Here is a 20,534-nt window from a genome sequence, read left to right as displayed (position 1 = left end):
GCTCGGAACGAGCGTACTGCCGCTAGCGAGTGGCTCTGAATGAGGGCCTTAGTTTTTTGTTTGGTATTGCAGGAGTGCACCGTACTGAACAGGGGACTGCCTTAGCAGTCCCAAGCAAGTTTTTTTTTTTATTATGAGTAAGCAGCACTAGGCGTCTGGATGGACGCCCGTGCTGCTGCTCCGTCTACCCCCGCCGGCGCCGCAAAACCAGTGCAGGAACTGGTGATTTCAATGGGGGTCAGCAGAGTGACGCTGATCCCAGGACTGCAACCGGAAACATCGGGGATGCAGGTAAGGCGTTTCCCCGTGGCCGCTGATGACATAGCATATAAATGGACTTCACCATCCTCTCAGTCCACCCTGCTTTCAGAGTCTGATATAAATATAATCTGAGGAGGCTGAGGAAAATAAAAAACCCAGACTCTGGTCCAGAGTTGAAATTCCCGCGTCAGGGTTGCTCCTCCTTGCCTCCCTGTATATGAGACGGCCAGAGACCACTATTTTATATATTTTTGCATTGTATGTGACTTGTGTAAATCTGCTGTGTGTTATACTGCCTCTTTTTTTATTCCTGAGTGACTGTCAGTTATAACTATCACTGCTGTTTCTCCTCATAAGCCCTCTGCTACAGGTGTGTGGGTTATTTTGGGTGTGAAACACTGTCACATTGTATATTACTTTGCATAACATTAGGGATATTGTTATGTCCAAAGAAAGTGAAAAACAGGAGGCGAAAGCCCATGTGCTGCTTTCATGTATGGCCTGTCAGGCGGGCTTGTCCCCTCAGGATTTCATAGAGAATGGACTATGTGGTCACTGTTTCAAGGATTCACCACATCAGTCAAATCTACCAGCTCCTGGGCAGGAACCCCCTTGGGCTTCCTTTTCCCAGATCATGGCGCAGGTTGTAAACCGGTTATCTGCTCCTATGCCGGGCCCTACTAGGGGTACTCTCAGTGGCTACAACCTACTATGTTTATGCCTCCTATGCATACATCCTGGATGGACGTTTATGTCCACTCCCGTCAGAGTATGGCTTCGTCCCCTGCTGCATTTCAGCAAACGCTGCAAGCAGCTAGACTGGTACAGCCTAAAAACAGAAGGCGGTCGTCTTTCTCCTATCACTCCGTTAAGCCTTCAGACTCTGATGCATCTTCTGATGAGTGTGAGGACATGCAGGGCTTTTCTCAAGGGTCTCTCTCAGGAGAGGAGGACCATTTTCCAAAAGCAGATGTTCCCTCCTTGCAGTGGCATATCTATAGTGGGTGCACACGAGCCACCGGGTCCAGGGGGCCCTGCACCGCACACCCTGCACCCATATTATTTTAAACTTACCTGTCCGTGGTCCTGCGGCAGGTGTCAGAACACCGGAAAATGGCCTCCACGGCATGCACAGTAGACTCCGGGCACACTCTAGTGGCCGGACTGTACTAATGATCCGGTGGCTGGCAAGCCGCGTCAGTCGGCTGCCGGCCACCAGGAAGAGAGGAGGGGGCCCCGCACGGGGAGTGCACACGGGCCCCCTCCTCTTAAGACGCCCCTGCCTCCTTGATTAGGGTGGTCAAAGCTGTGTTAAACATAGATAGTGAGGAGCCAGAGCTTAGGAAGGCTCCGGTGTTTAAACGCCAGTAGTTTCCCAAATCTGAGAGGTCTCCTGTCCATAAACATCCTGGAACTGCGTGCAGTGTTCAGAGCACTCGTTCAGGCACAGGATATACTGAAGGACTTCCTAGGTCGGCAAGATATACGTGCCGGAGAGTGGGCTCTTCATCCACAGGTATTTCAGAGCCTACTGGACAGATGGGGACTTCCAGAGGTAGACCTCATGGCCTCAGGCCACAACCACAAGGTCCCCAGATACGGGTTCAGAACCAGGGATCCCACAGCTGAATTTGTGAAAGCTCTAGCAGTAAAGAGGAACTTCAAGCTAGCGTATCTGTTTCCTCAGTTTTCCCTTCTCCCAAGGGTCATCAGTTAATTCAAGCAGGAGGGTGGAACAGTAATACTAATAGCCCCTGCTTGGCCCAGACACCATTGGTTCTCCGACCTTCAGAGTCTCTTCATAGACACTCCATGGCCTCTTCCTCTAAGGCCGTACCTGTTAACACAGGGTCCCTATCTGTATCCGGACCTTCCCCGTCTGTCTTTGACGGCGTGGCTCTTGAATCTTCCATCTTAAGAGTCAAGGGTTTTGCCAGTTCTGTAATTCAAACGATGCTTAGGGCGCAGAACCGTCCTCTGCCCGCATTTATTACAGAGTTTGGCACTCGTATTTTCAGTGGTGTAAGCATAGGCTGGGGTCTCCACCTGGCCACCCTGAGGGTTCAGGCATCTGCACTCTCAGTTTGGTTTCAGCGAAGGATCGCCCCGCTGCCTGATGTTAGGGCTTTGTTTCAGGGTGTTCTGAGGGTTCAGCTTCCCTTTGTCCCTCCAGTAGCTCCATGGGAATTGTCTTTGGTTTTTAGTGCTCTACAAGTTCCCCCATTCGAACTCCTGAAATCAGTAGACCTTAGGTGGTTGACAGCAAAGACAGTTATTCTTCCTGCTATCTCCTCTGCCCGCAGGGTCTCTGATTTGGTAGCCCCTTCTTGCTACTCTCCTTTTTTGATTTTTCATAAGGATAGAGCTGTTTTTCGTACCAGGGCGGGTTACCTTCCTAAGGTAGTATCCCGTTTTCATATAAATGAAGAAATTGTGGTTCCGGGCTTCCAGTCTTCATTCGCTGAATGTGGAATGCACCAACTCCAATAGGAAATTGGATTCTCTTTTTGTGTTGTATGGCAGTCATAAGCATGGCTGGCCAGCTAACAAACAAACTCTGGCTAGTGGCTCCGTATGACAATTTCTCAGGCTTACACACAAGTTGATCTCTCTGTTCCAAACACAGTGACAGCACATTCTACTCGATCCGTGGGACCATCGTGGGCGTTTAGTCGTGGTTCCTTTGCTGAACGATTGTGCTAGGCAGCCACGTGGTCTTCCGTCCACACTTTTGTCAAATTTTGCGCATTTGATACATTTGCCTCTCAGGATGCTTCCTTTGGGTGTCGTATTCTCCTTACTAATAAACAGGAGCATCCCCACCCTTAAGGGAACTGCTTTGGGACATCCCCAAGGTAATTCCTGTGGACCCTATGGACCCCAAACAAGAAAATAAGAGTTATGGTAAAACATACCTTTGTTAACTCTTTTTCTTCAAGGTCCATAGGGTCCACAGGACACCCACCCTAACACACCTGGTGTTATTGGGTAATCCTTTCTTTTTTATTTCTATGATTCCCTCTTTTTAGAGAGTGTTTCTGAGGTACAATTGTCCTTCCTTCTCATCTTTTCCTTCTCCTGCCTTGGGTTTGGTAACATACTAAGTGCCTGTAGCCAGGGGCGGGGTATATATGGAGGAGGACCCAGTGCATCCTGGGAGCTAAAGCTTTTAACTGTTTGGTGCCTGGATCATTCTAGCCACATACCCCAAGGTAATTCCTGTGGACCCTATGGACCTCGAAGAAAAATAGTTAACAAAGGTATGTTATACCATAACTCTTATTTTTTAACTAAATATTTTGTGTAAAATGCCATGCCTGTTATTTTTATTGCCAGACAAGTCTCCTTCATATTGCAAAAAACACATTTGAAGGTTGCTGGGATATTAATACTTCAGGCCTGAAATTACATTTCCAACAGCAGTAATTTATTATTACCAACACATTAGTGTCTAACTCTTTTTTCCTTAATCTTCTTTTTAATGACATTTAACTACACACACACCTAACAGATAATCTATACTATTTTACACACACCAGACTCTTCTCTGCCATGCATGCACAGACATGGATGGAAGAATGGAATGCTGCTTAGATAGGTAAAAAGGCGTGACAGCAATTACACGGGAGCGTAATCATCACTGTGATCAGCAGAGTCATTAAATGCAAATATCATTGCTGTAACAATAGCTTTGTGCGCTCGTACACATGCACGGCTATGCACGGGGAACTTTCCTTCAGTGGCGGCACTGCGGCAGCTGAGGAGGGGTGGGCAGAATACTGGAATGCTGACATTCTGTATTTGTCATTTTATCATTCTCTGCTTGAACTTTTAAAAACACTGCAAGATATATTGGAACTTGACATCAATAACATTGACACAGTAGAGAAAACACCATAAATCTCCTTCAGATATTTTTGTAAGGACCAGACAACACAGAGACACTATGTACTAGATAATTATTCTTTATTAATTGATTCTATTTGTGGCACAAAATATCATGTGATAATTCAAGGGCAATGTGCTCTACTTTATAAATTGTAATTGACTGGTGCACAGGGAAATCTCTCTTGTCTCAGAGTAGAATTTACTAACCGGCAATAAACCAGCAATTCTCCAGCAACAAATACGCTGCTAAGCAACTAAGCTTCAAACTTTCTAAACATCAAATTAAATATCGGTGAAAGTAATCATTAAACATTTACATGCATAGCGGAATACTATGTAAACATTTGCATACAACAGGGGTAATTGGTAGATTTTAAGAGACATAACTGAGAAGTTATTAAACATTCATAGTAAGATTTTTTTTTACATTTATAATGAAACAATTATTTCCTCTATTTCTGTATCAACCTCAGTAAGATGCTGCTTTGGTTGTAATGCATGTAAACTGCAATGCGACTGTTTTCCACAATGAGTAAAATTATGAGTTTATTATTATTGTCATAGCAAAAAAAATATTTATTATGTCTTTTTAGGTGGCTCATCCTCTTATACGTGCCCAGCTTGTGGACTATATTTACAATGGGTTCCTGCTGCCAGTCATGGCTCCTGCATTGCATAAGGTCAGTTTGCAAATACTGGTAATAGAATCCTCAATTTAAAACATCCCCTAATTCTGGTATAGCAATCGGTGTCTATACCGGACCCTTCACAGATACCTCCATGATTACCTGATTGGGGCTGTCTATCCTGACCACAGCAGTATAAAGAGGTGAATGGACCACTTATTCACAGGTGAATGGACCAGAGCTGTGGCCGCTTGACTCCCATGTTCCGCATGATGGAACACTTCCCTTTCTGATTCCTTGATTGGTCTTACCACACTGAGGAAGGAGAGATCCTATAAGGAAACTAATGCTGGCTGCTGCTTTTTGGACCATTGACTGTTTATGGGGGCATTGCTAAGGGCGAGGGGATGTCTGTATGAGGACATGTCCTGTAAGTTTTTGTACTTCGGAGATTATGTGATCATGTACTGTAACTAATAGTAATGTGCACATGATTACAATGAGTATACCACTGTAAGGAGCATGTTTGTGCATTTCTCCAAATTTACCATTACCACCAATTTGTATAGTTCACAAAGAAATAAGGGTAACAAACCAAAATGTTCCATAAATCAAATTTGTAATAGTTTTAGAAGCCTTGATGCATTTTGTCAGCCAGATGAGGTTACCCATAACCATTTATTTTGTCCACCTCTGACATTAACAAATGCACATTGCAAAGGCAAATGCCAGCTTTAAAAGTACGTCATAAAAAATGAGAACAGTCTATGGCTGGTGCCAGTGTCCCTCTCCTCCGCTCCAGATGTGGCCTGTATACAATTTTGATAATATTGTGACATCATTCCTGGCCAAAAGCTTGTGTATAATATTCATTCTACAGGGAAATGTTGTTTCTAGACTTTTCAGGTGTAGGATATGTATGTATGAATGAATGTAAGATTGTGACCTCCCCGGGAATGTCTGCGTTCCCTCCTCATCCCTTTGCTGCACACAGGCCAGGCCACCCTGCTCTTGATTCACATATAAGCAGTGGGTAGAGGAAGGGATCTCCCAGGAATTACACACCCTGCTTCTGCTCTGTGTCACTAAATCACTGGCACTTATCAGCTGAGAAGCAGCAGTTAGGGGACAATGAATTTTGTGGGAAGGTGAAGAGAGAATTAATAACGGGAAGAGGTGGGGGGATGAAAAGCAGGGAGGTGATGGGTAACTGGAGAAGGTAGTGGAGAACATATTATAGTAGTAGGGTCAAATCTGCGCTATTTTGACAGGGAGTGATATAAAAATTGTATTATAAATCCTTAGGGCTGCCACAGATCAGAGTGACCCCTTCAAAGGTCACCAGAATAAGTAATTGATATGTGGATATGATCTTAAAGGGCGCACCTAATGGAACTGTATATGTTAAAATCTAGGATCAATGTTATTAACAGATGTTGTATCGTATACTAATATGCGTGTCTATTTATATATTAGTAGATGGATATAATGTATACAAATGAAAGTAGCGTTTATTAAAACATGATGCAGCAATTCAATCCAAATAAAATATAACATATAGCAATGAGTATATATAATGTGCATCAAGGTAAATGGCAGCACAAATTAATACCATAAAATAAATATTAATCCATAAAGTCACACAGTGTCTAGAGTTTGACCAGCATATTTCAAAATGCTTAACAGATGGTTAAGAGACCTGTAGTTCCTGACTGTACGGGTGTTTAGTCACTGTAATCTGCATTCTTCGGCTTAAATTCCGACCACGATGCTGTTAGCGCACATGCTCTAAGCACAAAACCAGCATCGCGGCACTGGTTTAGTTGGAATTCTGCTTGCACCTTAGGAGGGTGCGAGCAGAAATCCTCTAGTCGGGGTTAACAGCGCGGTGAATTAAATAGCTCGGAGAACTCATTCCCTGCGCTATTACAACACCGAACTGAATTGAATCACTCCCTATTTATAGACCATATTTAATTAAATATTCTGAAAACTGATGTTAAAGAACAGGAAGAAAGTCTGCAACTCTGAATTGTGAATAATCTCTTTTTATTAATCTATTTCACTGGTTTGCACAGTTTATGGTGTATTATTTTTATTAAGTAGCTGTTTCCTGTGATGGTCTCTGTTTTAAGTGGCGAACAGTAAAAAAAAGGCATGGCCTTATAAATGTTGCCATATCCAGGTGTGACTTGGGCATATATTAGAGTGTTCTATAGGCATGTTGGCAGGTGCGTTATTATTTATGTAATAATATTGCACTGGACAATAATGGTTTGTATACAAAAATCCTTACTGATACAAACTGATATATAAAAAATGTGGATCAACAGTACATTAAATAAATGACTGTTACATTTTTCACTTTAAATGACATTATTAAGAATGGCTGGATTGACCAGTTTGATAATGATGAGGATAATCTGTGACTCTTGACAGCCTTTTTTCTTCTTCTGTAACACTGACAAAGGTTTAAATATTTTTGAACACAAGATAATGGGGAGATTAGAAAGTTTAAACACTGAAATGTGCTGTAATCCACCAAAAGACCTTTTTAAATGACGGAAAGTGAAGTAGCTTTGTACTTCTATCTAGAGTCTCCAGAAGTGTGATTAAGCAATTAATTTAGTGGCCTTTGAGAGTGCTCTAGTATTATGCAGAAAGAATCAACCTTGTCAGCTTCAATAATGCTAATATTTTGCTCAGAGGGCCGAGTTGCCTGATGCATGAATACAGATTTGGAGAGGGTTTTTTTCCCTATTTCTGTTCAGTGTGTGAATATTTTAGATGATACCTTCCTTGATCTGCAATAGGCTTGGCGGCTGATGGGGCAACTGGACTCCTTGTTGGTGCTCCGAGGTCTGAATTCCCTCTGTAGTGTCCGCGGTTAGAGAGCAGCTTGTGTGACTAAAGATACTACAAGGGATTTGAATCCCCAGAATGCCATTGCGTTGCAAGCAAACATCTTTGTATTTTGAATTTAACAATCATTGTAAGTTCATTTTAGCATATTATAGCTAGATTTAATTAATGGGAAATAATAATTAGGGTACCCAATGGTGAAATAAATTCAAATGTCCCATGACTAGTGGATAAGTGTAAGAGGCCTTGTAGAACATGGAGGAACAACTAATGTTGCTTACCACGTTCTGATGTGACTACCACTCTGAGGACTGCACCACCTGATGAATGTGTTTTTTGGATGAAATGCATAGGGTTTCAAAGAGTGGACATTACAAAAACAATAGTAAATAAATGCTGCTCAATTATAATGTTATTAATGCAGATTGGAAAATTGAGCTCCTTTTTCTACAACCAGTCCAAGGTGCATCACAACAAGGTAATATGAAGTACATGCCCTGATAATTTATGAATGTTAGTAGATATTCGGCATTGTGCGTCAAATGACAAAAAAATAGGCACTGGGGAAAAGAAATGGAAAACAAAACAAATAAATAAATATAGAAATCCTCAAAAGCCAGGGCTGTAACTAGGGTGGTGTGATGTGTGCCATGACACAGGGCACCACAGGGCAGAGGGCACTGCTAGGGCTTGTCAATTTAGAATTTTCTGTTTATAATCATTTTCACTTGTAGCTTCCATTTATTTTATCCCCTGCATCTCCTGGCCGTCCCTATCTCCTTCTTGGCCAACTCCCCATCCATCGGTCCACCTCCTGAAGCAACTTCAGTCACATCCTCTTTTATTTAACACACACATTTTAAAATACTGTCATACCTGGAACTCAAACCTATCACCTCTTACATGGCAGTCAGACACCTTACACATGGAGCTATCTGCCCCACAATTTCTGATGACAGGCCTGAACACAGCCACTGATTCCAGCCCCAAGTATTACACGCACACCTTTGCCAGTGAGTTCAGCTGCTGGTGCCGGGTATATACAGATTTTTCCGCCGCTGATATTTTCTGCATATACACTAATTAGCAGGGCGCTAATACTTCAAATAATGTATACCAATATATTTAGTGCACAAATTAATTTTATAAAGCTGCAAACCCACCTGTGAACCTGTGTAAGTTCAATATTATTACCAAATTTGCCAGAACCAAATAAGATCAAGACACCATAATACTTTTAAATATATTTTATTTTAAATTTTCAAAATTATAATAAACATAAAAAGCATACATATTCAGGTGTACTATACACTATAACATGCTCAAAATCTGCACAATTATATGTAGAGGTGGGTGCGTCCAATAGCCGGTTCTTTTCCTCAATATAATGTTAATGGAGCAAAGTATGTCACTTTAAGGTATCACCACATTAGACTGTAAAGGTAAGTTTGTTTGAGTGTCCGCTCCTCCATTTTATAAGCTCTGGTTCAGGTATATTTGGAGCCCTGTCGGGCTAAGGTGTGCTAGCAGTTCTCCTGTGACAGACCTTCACCACACTGCAGAAAAAGCACTCTCCTGGCTTGCAGAATAGGCCAGTCTACGTCTCCGTCTTCTCTCCTCTTTAAGATGAGTGCTGGAGATACAGGGCCCGGCGGCACAAAGTCCCACAATGTAGCAGATTAAATAAGAACAGTTCTCTGATGTCCTTTGACCGGTTTCGCTCCCTCCAATGGAAACTTTATCCAAGAGTAAAGCCTTCAGGACATAAACAGCTGTTGGACGCACCCACCTCTACATATAATTGTTATAGTGTATAGTACACCTGAATATGTATGCTTTTTATGTTTTTTTATGAATTAGATTATTTAATATAAATATATTTAAAATTATTCTGGCATCTTGATCTTAATTGGTTCTGCCAAATTTGGTAATAGTATTGAATAGCATTATTATATAATTTTTATATATATCAAATTAGCGCAAAACCCGTTCATTTTCTAGTGATTTTCTGCATATACACTGCAAGTACAGTAGCACTTATTCTATACCCTCAGTCAGTGATCTACACTGCCGGCTCCAGGCTTGTGCATCGCTGTTCTGATGGACAAATCCTGCTGCAGGTGCAGCTTCACCAATGCTTTCCTACATCTTGAGCTGACGAGATATACTGCATAAGTACTGTGTATTATCACTGCAGCCATTGGATTCACACTGTATTTAGCAGTGATACCTGAATAACAGTGGAACAATGGGATTACACCCCTTTTTCGGGAGTGCATCTCATGTCCTTTGAAAAAATGTGGGGGCACCAATGCTTTATCTGGCCCAGGGCACCAAAAAGTCTAGATACCGCTTTGTCAAATGCTAAGGCGTCCATTGCACAAAACTATTTAAACCTGGGAACGCTAAAAACTAACTACAAGAGCAACAGCTACTGTGCAATAACAATCTTAATTGGCAACATTAACCATTGTGACAAGTAAATATTTAATTTCTCATTATGGAACTTTTAAATTGTGTTGCGTTTGTCTGGTCATCATTAGTTTTCTTTGGTCAGTGGGCATGGACTGCTGCGTAGAGCACTTCACCTGTACTATACGTAATCAGCCAGATGCATTACTAAACTGCTGCTACGATAAAATGTGAGGGCATTACTCCTGCAATACACCTCAGCTGTGTCGTTTATATTTTATTAGCTTAATTCCCGGGACAGTATATGTTGCTTGAACACAATAAATATTGTGCTTGTTAGGCAGGAATTACAATTGTATATTAAAGGGTGTCCTAGTAACACTGTTTATGAAACTCAGAATGGCAGTAAAAAAAGACTGTCTTGTTTATGCTTGTTCAACACTTTTTTTTTTTTACAAACCTGTATTAGTTGATGTTTTATTAGCAGTATGTTAAGACTATTACTTAAACACGTGTGTGCCTGGGAATTTCTCATGGGTCAACACAGGGCCGTCAACAGGTGGGGACTGCCGGGACTGTAGTACTGAGAGGGGGGGGAGGGGCTTTTAATGAGACCTTCATGTGATGCCATGGTGTCACACCGTACCGCTGAAAGAGAGGAGCCGCATCGTATGGGGATTAGGACTCAGACCAACAAGAACAAGGTTGGTGTGGGGGCTGGTTGGGGAGACGCAGAAGGGGGTCTGGCTGGGGAGGCACAGAAGAGGGGCTGGCTGGGGAAATACAGAAGGGAACTGGATCTAACTGGAGAGACACTGCATGGCTTAGAGTTGCAGAAACACAGGGGGGCCTATTTTGTCGGGCCCCACATTTCTGATAGCAGCCCTGGGTCAACATCTGCAAAAATAATTTTATTTAAATATAAGACCAGCTCTGTTATAGCATGCTTTCACTATAGATGACCAGGACCTTACCTTTTGGGCAAGGAAAGTATCTGGGCTTTTAGTATACGCATAGGACTAGATACTCTGAGCAGTTCAGCAAGAATATGTTGTGGTCACAGTGGACATTTTATGAATTTAGTAAACCTGTGTGCAAGAGTAGTGCCTGGGTCCCTCTTTTATATGTGACATGCATGCCAGCCAAGGGCAGGCGCATGCCTGGGTACTGATGGAGGGGCATGACCTAATTGTGGGAGGTGTGGCCACACCCCCTTAGGCAAAAAATAAAAAAAACTATTTGCAGCAGCACTGTGTGGTAGTGGGGTGGTGTGAGCCCCTCAGTCCGGCGTAAATCCAGGGGGGTGCAATAGTGTGATCGCTCCCCCCCCCACAGGCAGAGGAGAGGAGACTGCTGCTGCTGCTCAGTGGCAGCGTGCAATCTCCCTGCTACCACTTCAGCCCAGCACACAGCAGAGTGTGCTGGGCTGCTGACAGATAAGGGACGCCCCTGGTGATATAGGAAGAGTGGTTTTCCCCCAACCGTCTCCCCTTGACACTTGTGTCCCAAGTACACTACATCAGAGTTTCCTACCAACTGTGATGTCTGTTGAAGGAGCAGCTGTGGTGCAGTTTCACTGTTGCTCCATGTGGGAAGATTTCTGAGCAGAGCGCTCGTGACTTACGCTAATGTAACAGATGCTCTGTACAAACTGCTCACATCATGGAGCATCAGTTTGGGTTGTGCAGTGAAGCACTCTGATTTGTTCCCCACTGGACACCGCAGAAGTTACTGACAGAGGCGCTTTGGGAAAGCAGCATGAAGTGGAACATACTTTGCAGTCAGGAAAAATGTCTTGCCCATTGTGAAAATAATGGAACTGCCCCACCAGAAGTAGGACAGGTACTAAATAGCTGCTCTCTCCTACCTGTACTTGCAGCTCTGCCAATGATACTGCTGCTGTTGTACAAAGCTCTGCAGATGCTCGACTGGACCATGTCAGGGCCCTTTTTAGAATATAGATATGTACTAAACTCCTCCTGGAAAGCCAAACACAGTAACCCACATAACATTAACTCCACCCACACACATTATATTACATTAATATGACAAACATCCTCTTCTTTCCCAGCACGCCTCACCATCCATTTTACCAACTTTGACTTCTTTCCTCCTTGACCTCATCCCCTCCCTTCCCACCTCTTCCAGTCTCCTGTTGCGTGTTTCCATCTTGTCCATCTCTTTAATCTCTCCCTCGCATCAGTCACTGTCCCCTCTGCATTGAAACATGTCTTCGTCTGCCCTATTCTAAAAAAAACAAAAACATCCACCTGATGGTTTGCATACATGCCTGATAGTTGGGGGTACTGTACATGCGCATGTGCAGATTAAGTCCTCCATCATCTAAAAACTTAATTTACAGACCGAGGGCCTGATTCTGCAAGGATTGGAATTGCAAAGCTGCACACAGGCTATAGATATGATGTATGCACACAAGCAGCTTTGCAGTTGTGATTCTTGCAGATATGGTAATGCAGCAGAGGGCATCACATCTCCTGTGCATTACTTATCCGAGCTGTGCTGTCTAACGCAGCATCGGATAATCTGCGTACAATCAGCCGGCTGCGGTGGCCCATGGGGTCCCACAGCCGGCCGCCGCGGGTTTAGAGGAAGAGGCCAGGAAATCTCAGTCAGCTGACTGAGATCCCGGCTTCTTCCCTCCCCCGCAACAGTGGCGACACGCCTCCCCGCCCACAAACGGCAGCAGACTGTCAATCACTGCCAGTCTGCGAGCACTTTAGCAGGATCCATTCTGCACACTCGCAATGGGTCCTGCGCAGATTCCCAAACATTGGGAATCTGCGTTCAGCAGTGCACTGCTGAATCAGGCCCAGAGGCCGTTCGGGGTGGGGAGGGGGTGGCGCTGCCTGCATTTCCACAAAACGCGAGCGTTGGCCCCATTTCTTGGGAATGCTGTGGCTAGTATCTGCGTCTTCCAAGGCAGGCTAACAGGTCTCGAAAGCGGGTAGGAGGCTGTGATTCTAAGTAAGCTTAGGCTTTCTCAGATTGCTGATGCTGCAAACATTGCTATCAATGGTCGCGATACTGATCTGTACCTGCGTCTTTGGACGCAGGCATCGCATCTAAGATGCTGGCAAGAGACGCCTTCTGCAGGCATTAGCATATATTTGCAGAGCAGCTGTGTCCAAAGATGCAAAAGTGTCCATCTCTGAATCAGGCACTCTGACCATTCTTTGTCTGTCTCCTGTAATGATTCCACCAACCCCCCCCCCCCCATATTTGCTCTTCCAGTAGGTGTCCTCAAGGTTCTGTTCTGGGACCTCTCCTATTCTTCCTGTATTCATCCTCTTTAGGTGAGCTCATCAGCTCTTTTGGCCTCCAATTTCATCTCTACACTGATGACACTCAGATCTACCTCTTCTCCCCTGACCTTTCCCCCTCTTTCCTCACTCATATCTCTAGCTGTCTCTCTAGTTCCTCCAGGATGTCCTAGCACTTTCCTAAACTTACCATGCTTAACAAGACTGAGCTGATAATCTTACCACTTCCCAATAACCTCACCGATCACAATTTCCTTATCTATTGACAGCACCACTAGATCCTCTACTGGCAAGTGCGCTGTCTTGGAGTTATCCTTGACTCCTCCTTCTCCTTCAAACCACACATTCATTACCTTTTGCACAGTCCTGCTGTTTCCATCTCAGAAATATCTCCAGGATCAGACCCTTTCTCAGACTGGAGCATTTAAGACCCTCATCCAGTCACTGGTCATCTCCAGACTGAACTATTGTAACCTCCTATTTTGTGGCTTCCCTGACTCCTACATCTCTCCAATCCAATCTGTCCTCAATGCTGGTGTCCGGCTCACCTTCCTCTCCAAACGTACATCTGCCTCCTGTCTAGTACAAGCCCTACACTTGCTTCCCTTCCCCTTCAGAACCCAATTCAAATGTCTAACACTAATTTACAAACCCCTGACCCAATCCACTCCTATTTACATCTATGGGGGGTATTCATGAAAACTTGGAGAGGGATAAGATTTTGAGAGAGAAAGTACCAACCAATCTGCTTCTGTCACTTTACGGACTGTTTTTTAAAAATGACAGGAGCTGATTGGTTGGTACTTTATCTCTGTCCATTTTCTCTCGCCAAGCTTTCATGAATACACCCCTAAATCCTTATCTCCCTTCACACTCCTGCCCGCCCATTTGCAACACAAATGAATGGCAAATCTCCTGCCAATTGATTACTTCCTCCCACTCCCGCCTCCAAGACTTTGCCCATGTTACGCCTTACGTCTGGAACTCGCTCCCTCGCAGACTCCCCACAAAACTTTGAATGGGCTCTCAAGACCCACTTCTATATCAAAGCTTTCCAGCTCTCCTGCTAACCCACTGCTCCTTTCTCTCTATCTCTCTCCTCTGTGTCACCCCTGTCTGTATGTCTGCCCTTTAGACTGAAAGCTCTCACGAGAAGGGCCCTCTTCCCAAATGTGCTTTTCCTTCCCTCCTGTATACCATAACTTCCTCCCCACTGCCCACAGCGACACCTTACTCTTGTTTTCTACTGCCCTGCTGCTTATTATGGTATTATGACTACTGATGCAGGAATGGTTATAAACCATGCTCTGTACTGTAAGCCACTTCTTTCTTGTTTTGTTCATACTGTTTATGTAATTTGTAAGGCACAGTGGACCCCTTGTGGTGCCATATAATTAAATGATAGTAATAATAATATGGCACACACATTTATATTACATTAATATGACACACAACATTAATATATACTTACATGATATTATGACCCACACATAACATTAGTATAATCCACACAAAACATTAAAATTAAACACATTAAGTAACATTAATATGTTTCACACGTAACAGTAATATCTCTTGCATGCACGCATAACATTAATGTCACATATATGCATACATTACATTGATCTAGCACTACACTCACTAGATTTGCAGACATTGTTGTGGGAGAAGCATCTATCTGCAGTTGCCATTTGTACTGAGATGCGTAGCCGAGGAAGTAGAGAGAGGGGAGTGATAAATGGGGAGTAGCTAAAGGATGAAGAAGAGGGGATAGTAGGGAAGGAGCAGGGGAAGCAGCTGGATCAAAGAGAAGGAATGGATCAGCCCTCCACCCTAACTGGCTATGCACCCTGTAGGGTCAGCTTAGGCATTCCACTAGAGCTGACAGGGTGCTGAACCAGTCAGCACATGGGGCTGAGCCCTGTTGCAAGCTAGAGTACAATGAATACAGTCAAAGAAAAAGAGTGACTCAAAACTCCTGCGCAAGTACTGTAGATGCTGCCCTCTTCAATGAGTACCTGGGTGTCACCCAACACCCCACTACTGGAAAAACACAAATAAAAAGGTGGAGCTCAGATGAAGGAGCTACTCAATAAATGTGTATTAGATTGGATACAGTACTTGGTTCTGGTGGGATAATGTTGTTCTTTTGGGCCCGGAATGATCTTAATTTTCAGGGCTTTCCTTTCCCTCCAAGATGTGGATTTATATAAAAACAAAAAGGATCAAATGGTTGAACTTGTGTTTTTTTCCCATTTGAATTTGAAACACATTCTAAAAGTTTTAACTGATTGGTTCTACAATTTCTACACATTGGACAATTCCCACATTTGTAGAATTTGGGAAGAAACACAAGATCAACCTTTTTATTGCATGCAACAGCAAAAATGTAACTTACCTGTTGCAATGTACTTGCTATAAGCAATACATATGTAGAACTTCCCGTAAATTAAAGGACAGATTGAGTGAACATGTCTGAAATATCAGGAAGGGTCTTTTATGCACAGTGTGTCTGCTCATTTCAATACTTTTCACAATAATGATCCTACACAGATTGTCTCTTTTTGTGGAATCCTACTAGTCCTGGCGCAGGAATGATAAGGAAGAAAGATTAGCCAAAGCCAAAATGAAATCCATTTTTGAGTTGGGGACCCTTGAACCCAAGGGGCTCTACTCTGATTTTGAGATCAAGTGGTTTATACCTTTAAGCTATTCAGCCGCCGGGTGAAATGCCGATGCCGGAAGCCCAAAATACCAGAATCCAGACGGGGCAGGGTACAGTAAGCATACTAACCTACCCTCCTCCCCACCCTAACCCTACCTTAGGGGTTCCTAACCCTAAAACTTCTGGGGTGGTGCCTAACCCTAAGTCCACCCGGAGGTGCCTAAACCGTAACCCCCCCCATTCCGCACCCTAAACCTAACCCCCCGGTGGTGCCTAACCGTAACCCCGCTTTCCCTAGCCTAACCCTAGCCCTCCTCGGCTAACGCTAACACTGTTCCCACTTACCTTTGTTCGGGAAGCCGGAAAAAAATAGGAACCTGCGCTTCAATATTACGGATGCTGCACCTCAATCCACTGAGGTGGTCACACAACACCTCACAACACGGCGTAAACAAAAAATAGGAAAAAGGCGCAACCTTCTAGAATATAATAAACAATTAATATAAATAGTCCCAATTAAGGTCCACAAAATCACTAGGGAAGTAAAAGAAAATGTCCTCCTTCAATTTTCACAGTAGAATAATTCCAATCAAATGAGATCCTGAGATAGCAGTGTATAATGCACACCCATTCACGTATAAGCCAAACAATCCAAAGTCTCCCGGGTTCAACCTGGAATGGCAGCTCCTGGATGTGCACTCTTCACTTTAGGTGTTAAAAATCCACTGGTACTGTGTTCCTGGGAGTCACCCCTGGGAACTCCAACTAGCACTACTAGAACCATGGGGGTTCCCATGGTTGATACGCCACTTGTTGCCATTCTAAAGTGGTGACTTGTCTTGCATCTTCTCCAGAGTGGTGAACATGGGTCCTTGAAAAATACCTGGTTCGAGTGTCCCAGGAATCCGACCATGGTCGCTGCCAGAGTTGAACTTGGGAAGGACCCGAGTTACTGTGCTGTGTAAATGGCGTGAGAGGGGACACAATGACCTGGGTCATGCCTAAAACCAGTGGATTGGCTGGCTTCAGTAGCACTTGGAGATGTAATCATCTCCAAGCGTCCACTGTAATGCCGGAAGACCCGGGTCACAGAAGACCTGGGTCCAGTGTGAATAGCTGGACCTGCGAAATCCAGCCGCTGATGTGAAGGGGTAAAACCCTGCACTGACTCCATGCTCAGGGCCTGATTCTCAGAATTGTTCAATGTCGATATTAAAGCTTGTTAGCCAATGCGATCTCCTTTGCAGCTTGAAAGCTCTCTGCATGTCAGGAGAGCTGCAGTGTTTGAGGCAGGTCAGACTTGACTTACAAGTTGTGTGGCTGCCCAATCTGCTTTGATATTACCGATGTTTACAGTGTTGTACATCGTCTGATGGATATGAGAAGGCAGCAGTGGGTGTCACTAGGCTCAGCTAAGCTTTGGAAGTCATTGGCATATTTTAGCAACTGCGATCCATAGAAGATTGCATTTGCGAATGCATTAGCTTAAATCTCAGTGCCCTCAGTGTCTCGAGTTGGAGCTAGGTTTTTGGTGGAGAAAGGAATATTACATGTACAGGTGACCAGGCATGCAGTGTAGAGGCTTTTGAGAGCTTAAAGTTTGTATATACTGTACTTGTAAATGTTTTAATAGATCTTTTCAGTGCCATATTATGGTCCGCATGGGCCTGGAGCTGAAATTTATGAAGGGCCTATTGTGTGCAGCAGGGGTGTGTGACCAGCAATGTGGGAGGCGTGACCACGGCTGTGGGGGTGTTGTCTGTACAGGACTAGTACCTCAATCTAGCTCACCTATGTCAGGTTGCGGCCTGGGACTCACCTTCGCGCCGGCATCCTTGGGCTTAGGTGTCCAGTCGCCGGGAATGGATGTGAGTGGTGTTCGAGTATTCTCTCCTTGGTCTGCTAGGGCTTCCGTACGTGCTTCCGGGGTGCCGGGCATGGGAGCAGCCATGTTGGTCCTTTATCACCTGACTAGTCTCTCCCAATCGTAGTCCTGTGGTCACTCAGCTGTTCCTCTGATCCAATGACCAGCTACCCAGGGGTATTTTAGTCGGACTCCAGGAACAGGAAACTGCTGTTCAACTTTGCTGTTCCAGTGACTTGTGTTACCCACTAAGTGTTGTTCTGTGCTATTTCCTTCAGAGTGTTGCTTCAGCCTACTCACAGTTCTCCAGTATTTCTTGTATTCGCTCCCATGCTAATTCTTAGTCTGAGAATTTAGTTCTCTCTCAGAAGTCCAGTGTTTGATGTTGTTTTTCCTGTGTGTCTTGTAGTGTGCTGCTAGCTCTCCTGCAGCTTCCCTGTGTTACTGAGGTGTCAGCTTTCCTGCTAATTTCTAGTTAGCTCTCAGCTGGATCTATAGCAATCCCCAGTACAAGCCTGTGTCCACTTCTTTCTGTGTTTCTCTGTTCAAATCAGCACCTGAATCTGTTTCAGTTCCCAGTACATTTTCCTGTCTTTTTAAGCAAGCCTGCAACTAGGATCTCTACATTCTCAAGTTCATCACCAGCATTCAAGTATTCAGTGCATATCCAGTGTTCAAGTGTTCAGTTCATTGCCTGTATTCTGTTCATCTCTTGTGTACTAGTTAAAGTGTCATCCTTGTTTCCTCGTCTCTCCCAGGTACCTAGTCAGAGGGCCACGACATGCTCACTCGGTGCGGCGAAACCCACATCCCAATTGGAGGGGTCACTGATGAAGACCACCGAATGGGTTAAACTCTGCGCCTCTGGCTAGGTTTCGCCAACACCTGGGTTTGACCTTTATTGGGGAAACTAGGACTGTCACTTCCCTATCCATCTGAATCCCCTGGCTCACGTACTCCACAGAGGAACTCTTGCACCAGATTGTGACATCCTATTTGTATACTGTATTTGGCCCTGACCCGACACATATTGCACCCCCTTTGTGCAGGCACATGTGTAAGTATTGCTGCCTGTAAGTCACTACCTCACCCACCATCCACCGAAATACCTTTTCCACATCAAACAATGCTGTTTACAAAACCTCATACCCACTAGTACCCCATACAACAGCCACTACCACTTCCTGATCCACTGAAAAACCTCTCACTCACCAGTACTCCCTGACCCCATATTTCACCCTCTGTATTTCTTCTCACTGCCACACTCTGATCCAATAACTGACACACAAATACCCCTCAATTACATCATGCCCTGCCTACATGGAATCGGTATGAAATACCGCTGGCCGCATGGCAGCCGACACTGGAACAGATCCCGGCAGCGTGAGCCCGACAGCGCTGGAAATGCCAATCATTGTAAGGTAAGTAATGACTAACCTAACCTAACCCCCCTAACCCTCCTTTGGGGTGCCTAACCCTAACCTCCCCCCAAGTGCCTAACCCTAAACCCCCTTTAAGTGCCTAACCCTAACCCCCACCTTCCCCGCTGCCTAAACCCCGGGGGGATGCCTAATCCTAAGTCCCCCCCAGGGGTGCCTAACCCTCCCCCTAGCCTAACCCTAACCCTCCCTGGGGGGTGCCTAACCCTAAGTCCCCCCCGGATGCGCTAAACCTAACCCTCCCCCCCTGCGGCTGTCTGCTCGCGGCACCCGGCGTCGGTGAAATGAGCGGAGTCTACATCTAGACGCCGGGCATTTCACCCTCGCCGGGATATGACAGTCGGGAAGCCGGCTGTCGGTATAATGTCAGTCGGCTTCCCGATTGCATCCCGCCTAAATAATGGACACAGAAATACCTCTTATATGTCAACATATCCTGACTTTGTCTATATGTGTGCCCCTCTTTGTCTATATGTTCTGTATTGTTCTCAGCCCCCATACCTGTATGTATGCACCAAGCTTGTCCCATTCCATGTATATGTTCCATATTATGCTACCCACTCACCTTTATATTCTGCACTGTGCTCTTCCCTCTCTCATCTGTATGTTGAATACTGTCCTCTTCCACTTCCTCCTCCTCTGTTTACATTATTTTGTTCCTCCTCTTCATCTGTGTCCATTACAGTGTTCTCCCCCTCCTCCTCATCCATGTCCATTATAGAGCTCACCTTCTCCCTCCTCATCTCAGGTGTCCATTACTCTGTCATCGTCTCCTCCTCTGTGTCTGTTACTCTGACCACCCAGCCCCCTCCATGTCCATGGCTCTGTACCTCCTCCTCGGCGTCTATTACTCTTTCCCCCCTACTCATCTGTGTCCATGACTCTGTCCTTCCTCCTACGTGTCCATAACTCTGTCCCCCCTACTGCTCCTCATCTGTGTCCATTACTCTGTCCCCCCCTCCTCCTCCTCATCCGTGTCCATTACTCTGTCCCCCCTCCTCCTCCTTCGTGTCCATTACTCTGTCCTCCCTCCTCCACGGCCGCTGGACGTGACAGCAATTTTTTTTCCTGTCTCCATTGGATCCTCCTTGTACTGTGGGCCTATTTTCATTGGGGGCCTGGAGCCCGTCCCATTGTTAATCCGGCCCTGGATCCTTTATATCACATTGGTTTTGTTATTGACTGTTTATTTTAGTTTCATTTATGGATTAAATAAATCATGGCTACTTGGACTGC

General features: G+C 44.7%; 1 protein-coding gene across 2 annotated transcripts in view; it reads left to right on the top strand.

Moving 5' to 3' along the window:
- Window positions 1-20,534, top strand: part of FHIP1A (FHF complex subunit HOOK interacting protein 1A) — a 312,507-nt gene that overhangs the window by 192,677 nt on the left and 99,296 nt on the right. For both annotated transcript variants that reach the window (XM_088448272.1, XM_088448280.1), the window contains one exon: window positions 4,743-4,829. In XM_088448272.1, the coding sequence (XP_088304398.1) occupies window positions 4,743-4,829 (87 nt within the window). The remainder of the gene's footprint in view (window positions 1-4,742; window positions 4,830-20,534) is intronic.

The sequence above is a fragment of the Taudactylus pleione genome, unplaced genomic scaffold, assembly GCF_031769625.1.
Source record: "Taudactylus pleione unplaced genomic scaffold, aTauple2 ptg000021l, whole genome shotgun sequence".
Classification (NCBI taxonomy): Eukaryota; Metazoa; Chordata; class Amphibia; order Anura; family Myobatrachidae; genus Taudactylus; species Taudactylus pleione.
The sequence above is the reverse complement of the archived record's forward strand: the minus strand, read 5'-3'. Positions and strand labels throughout refer to the sequence as shown.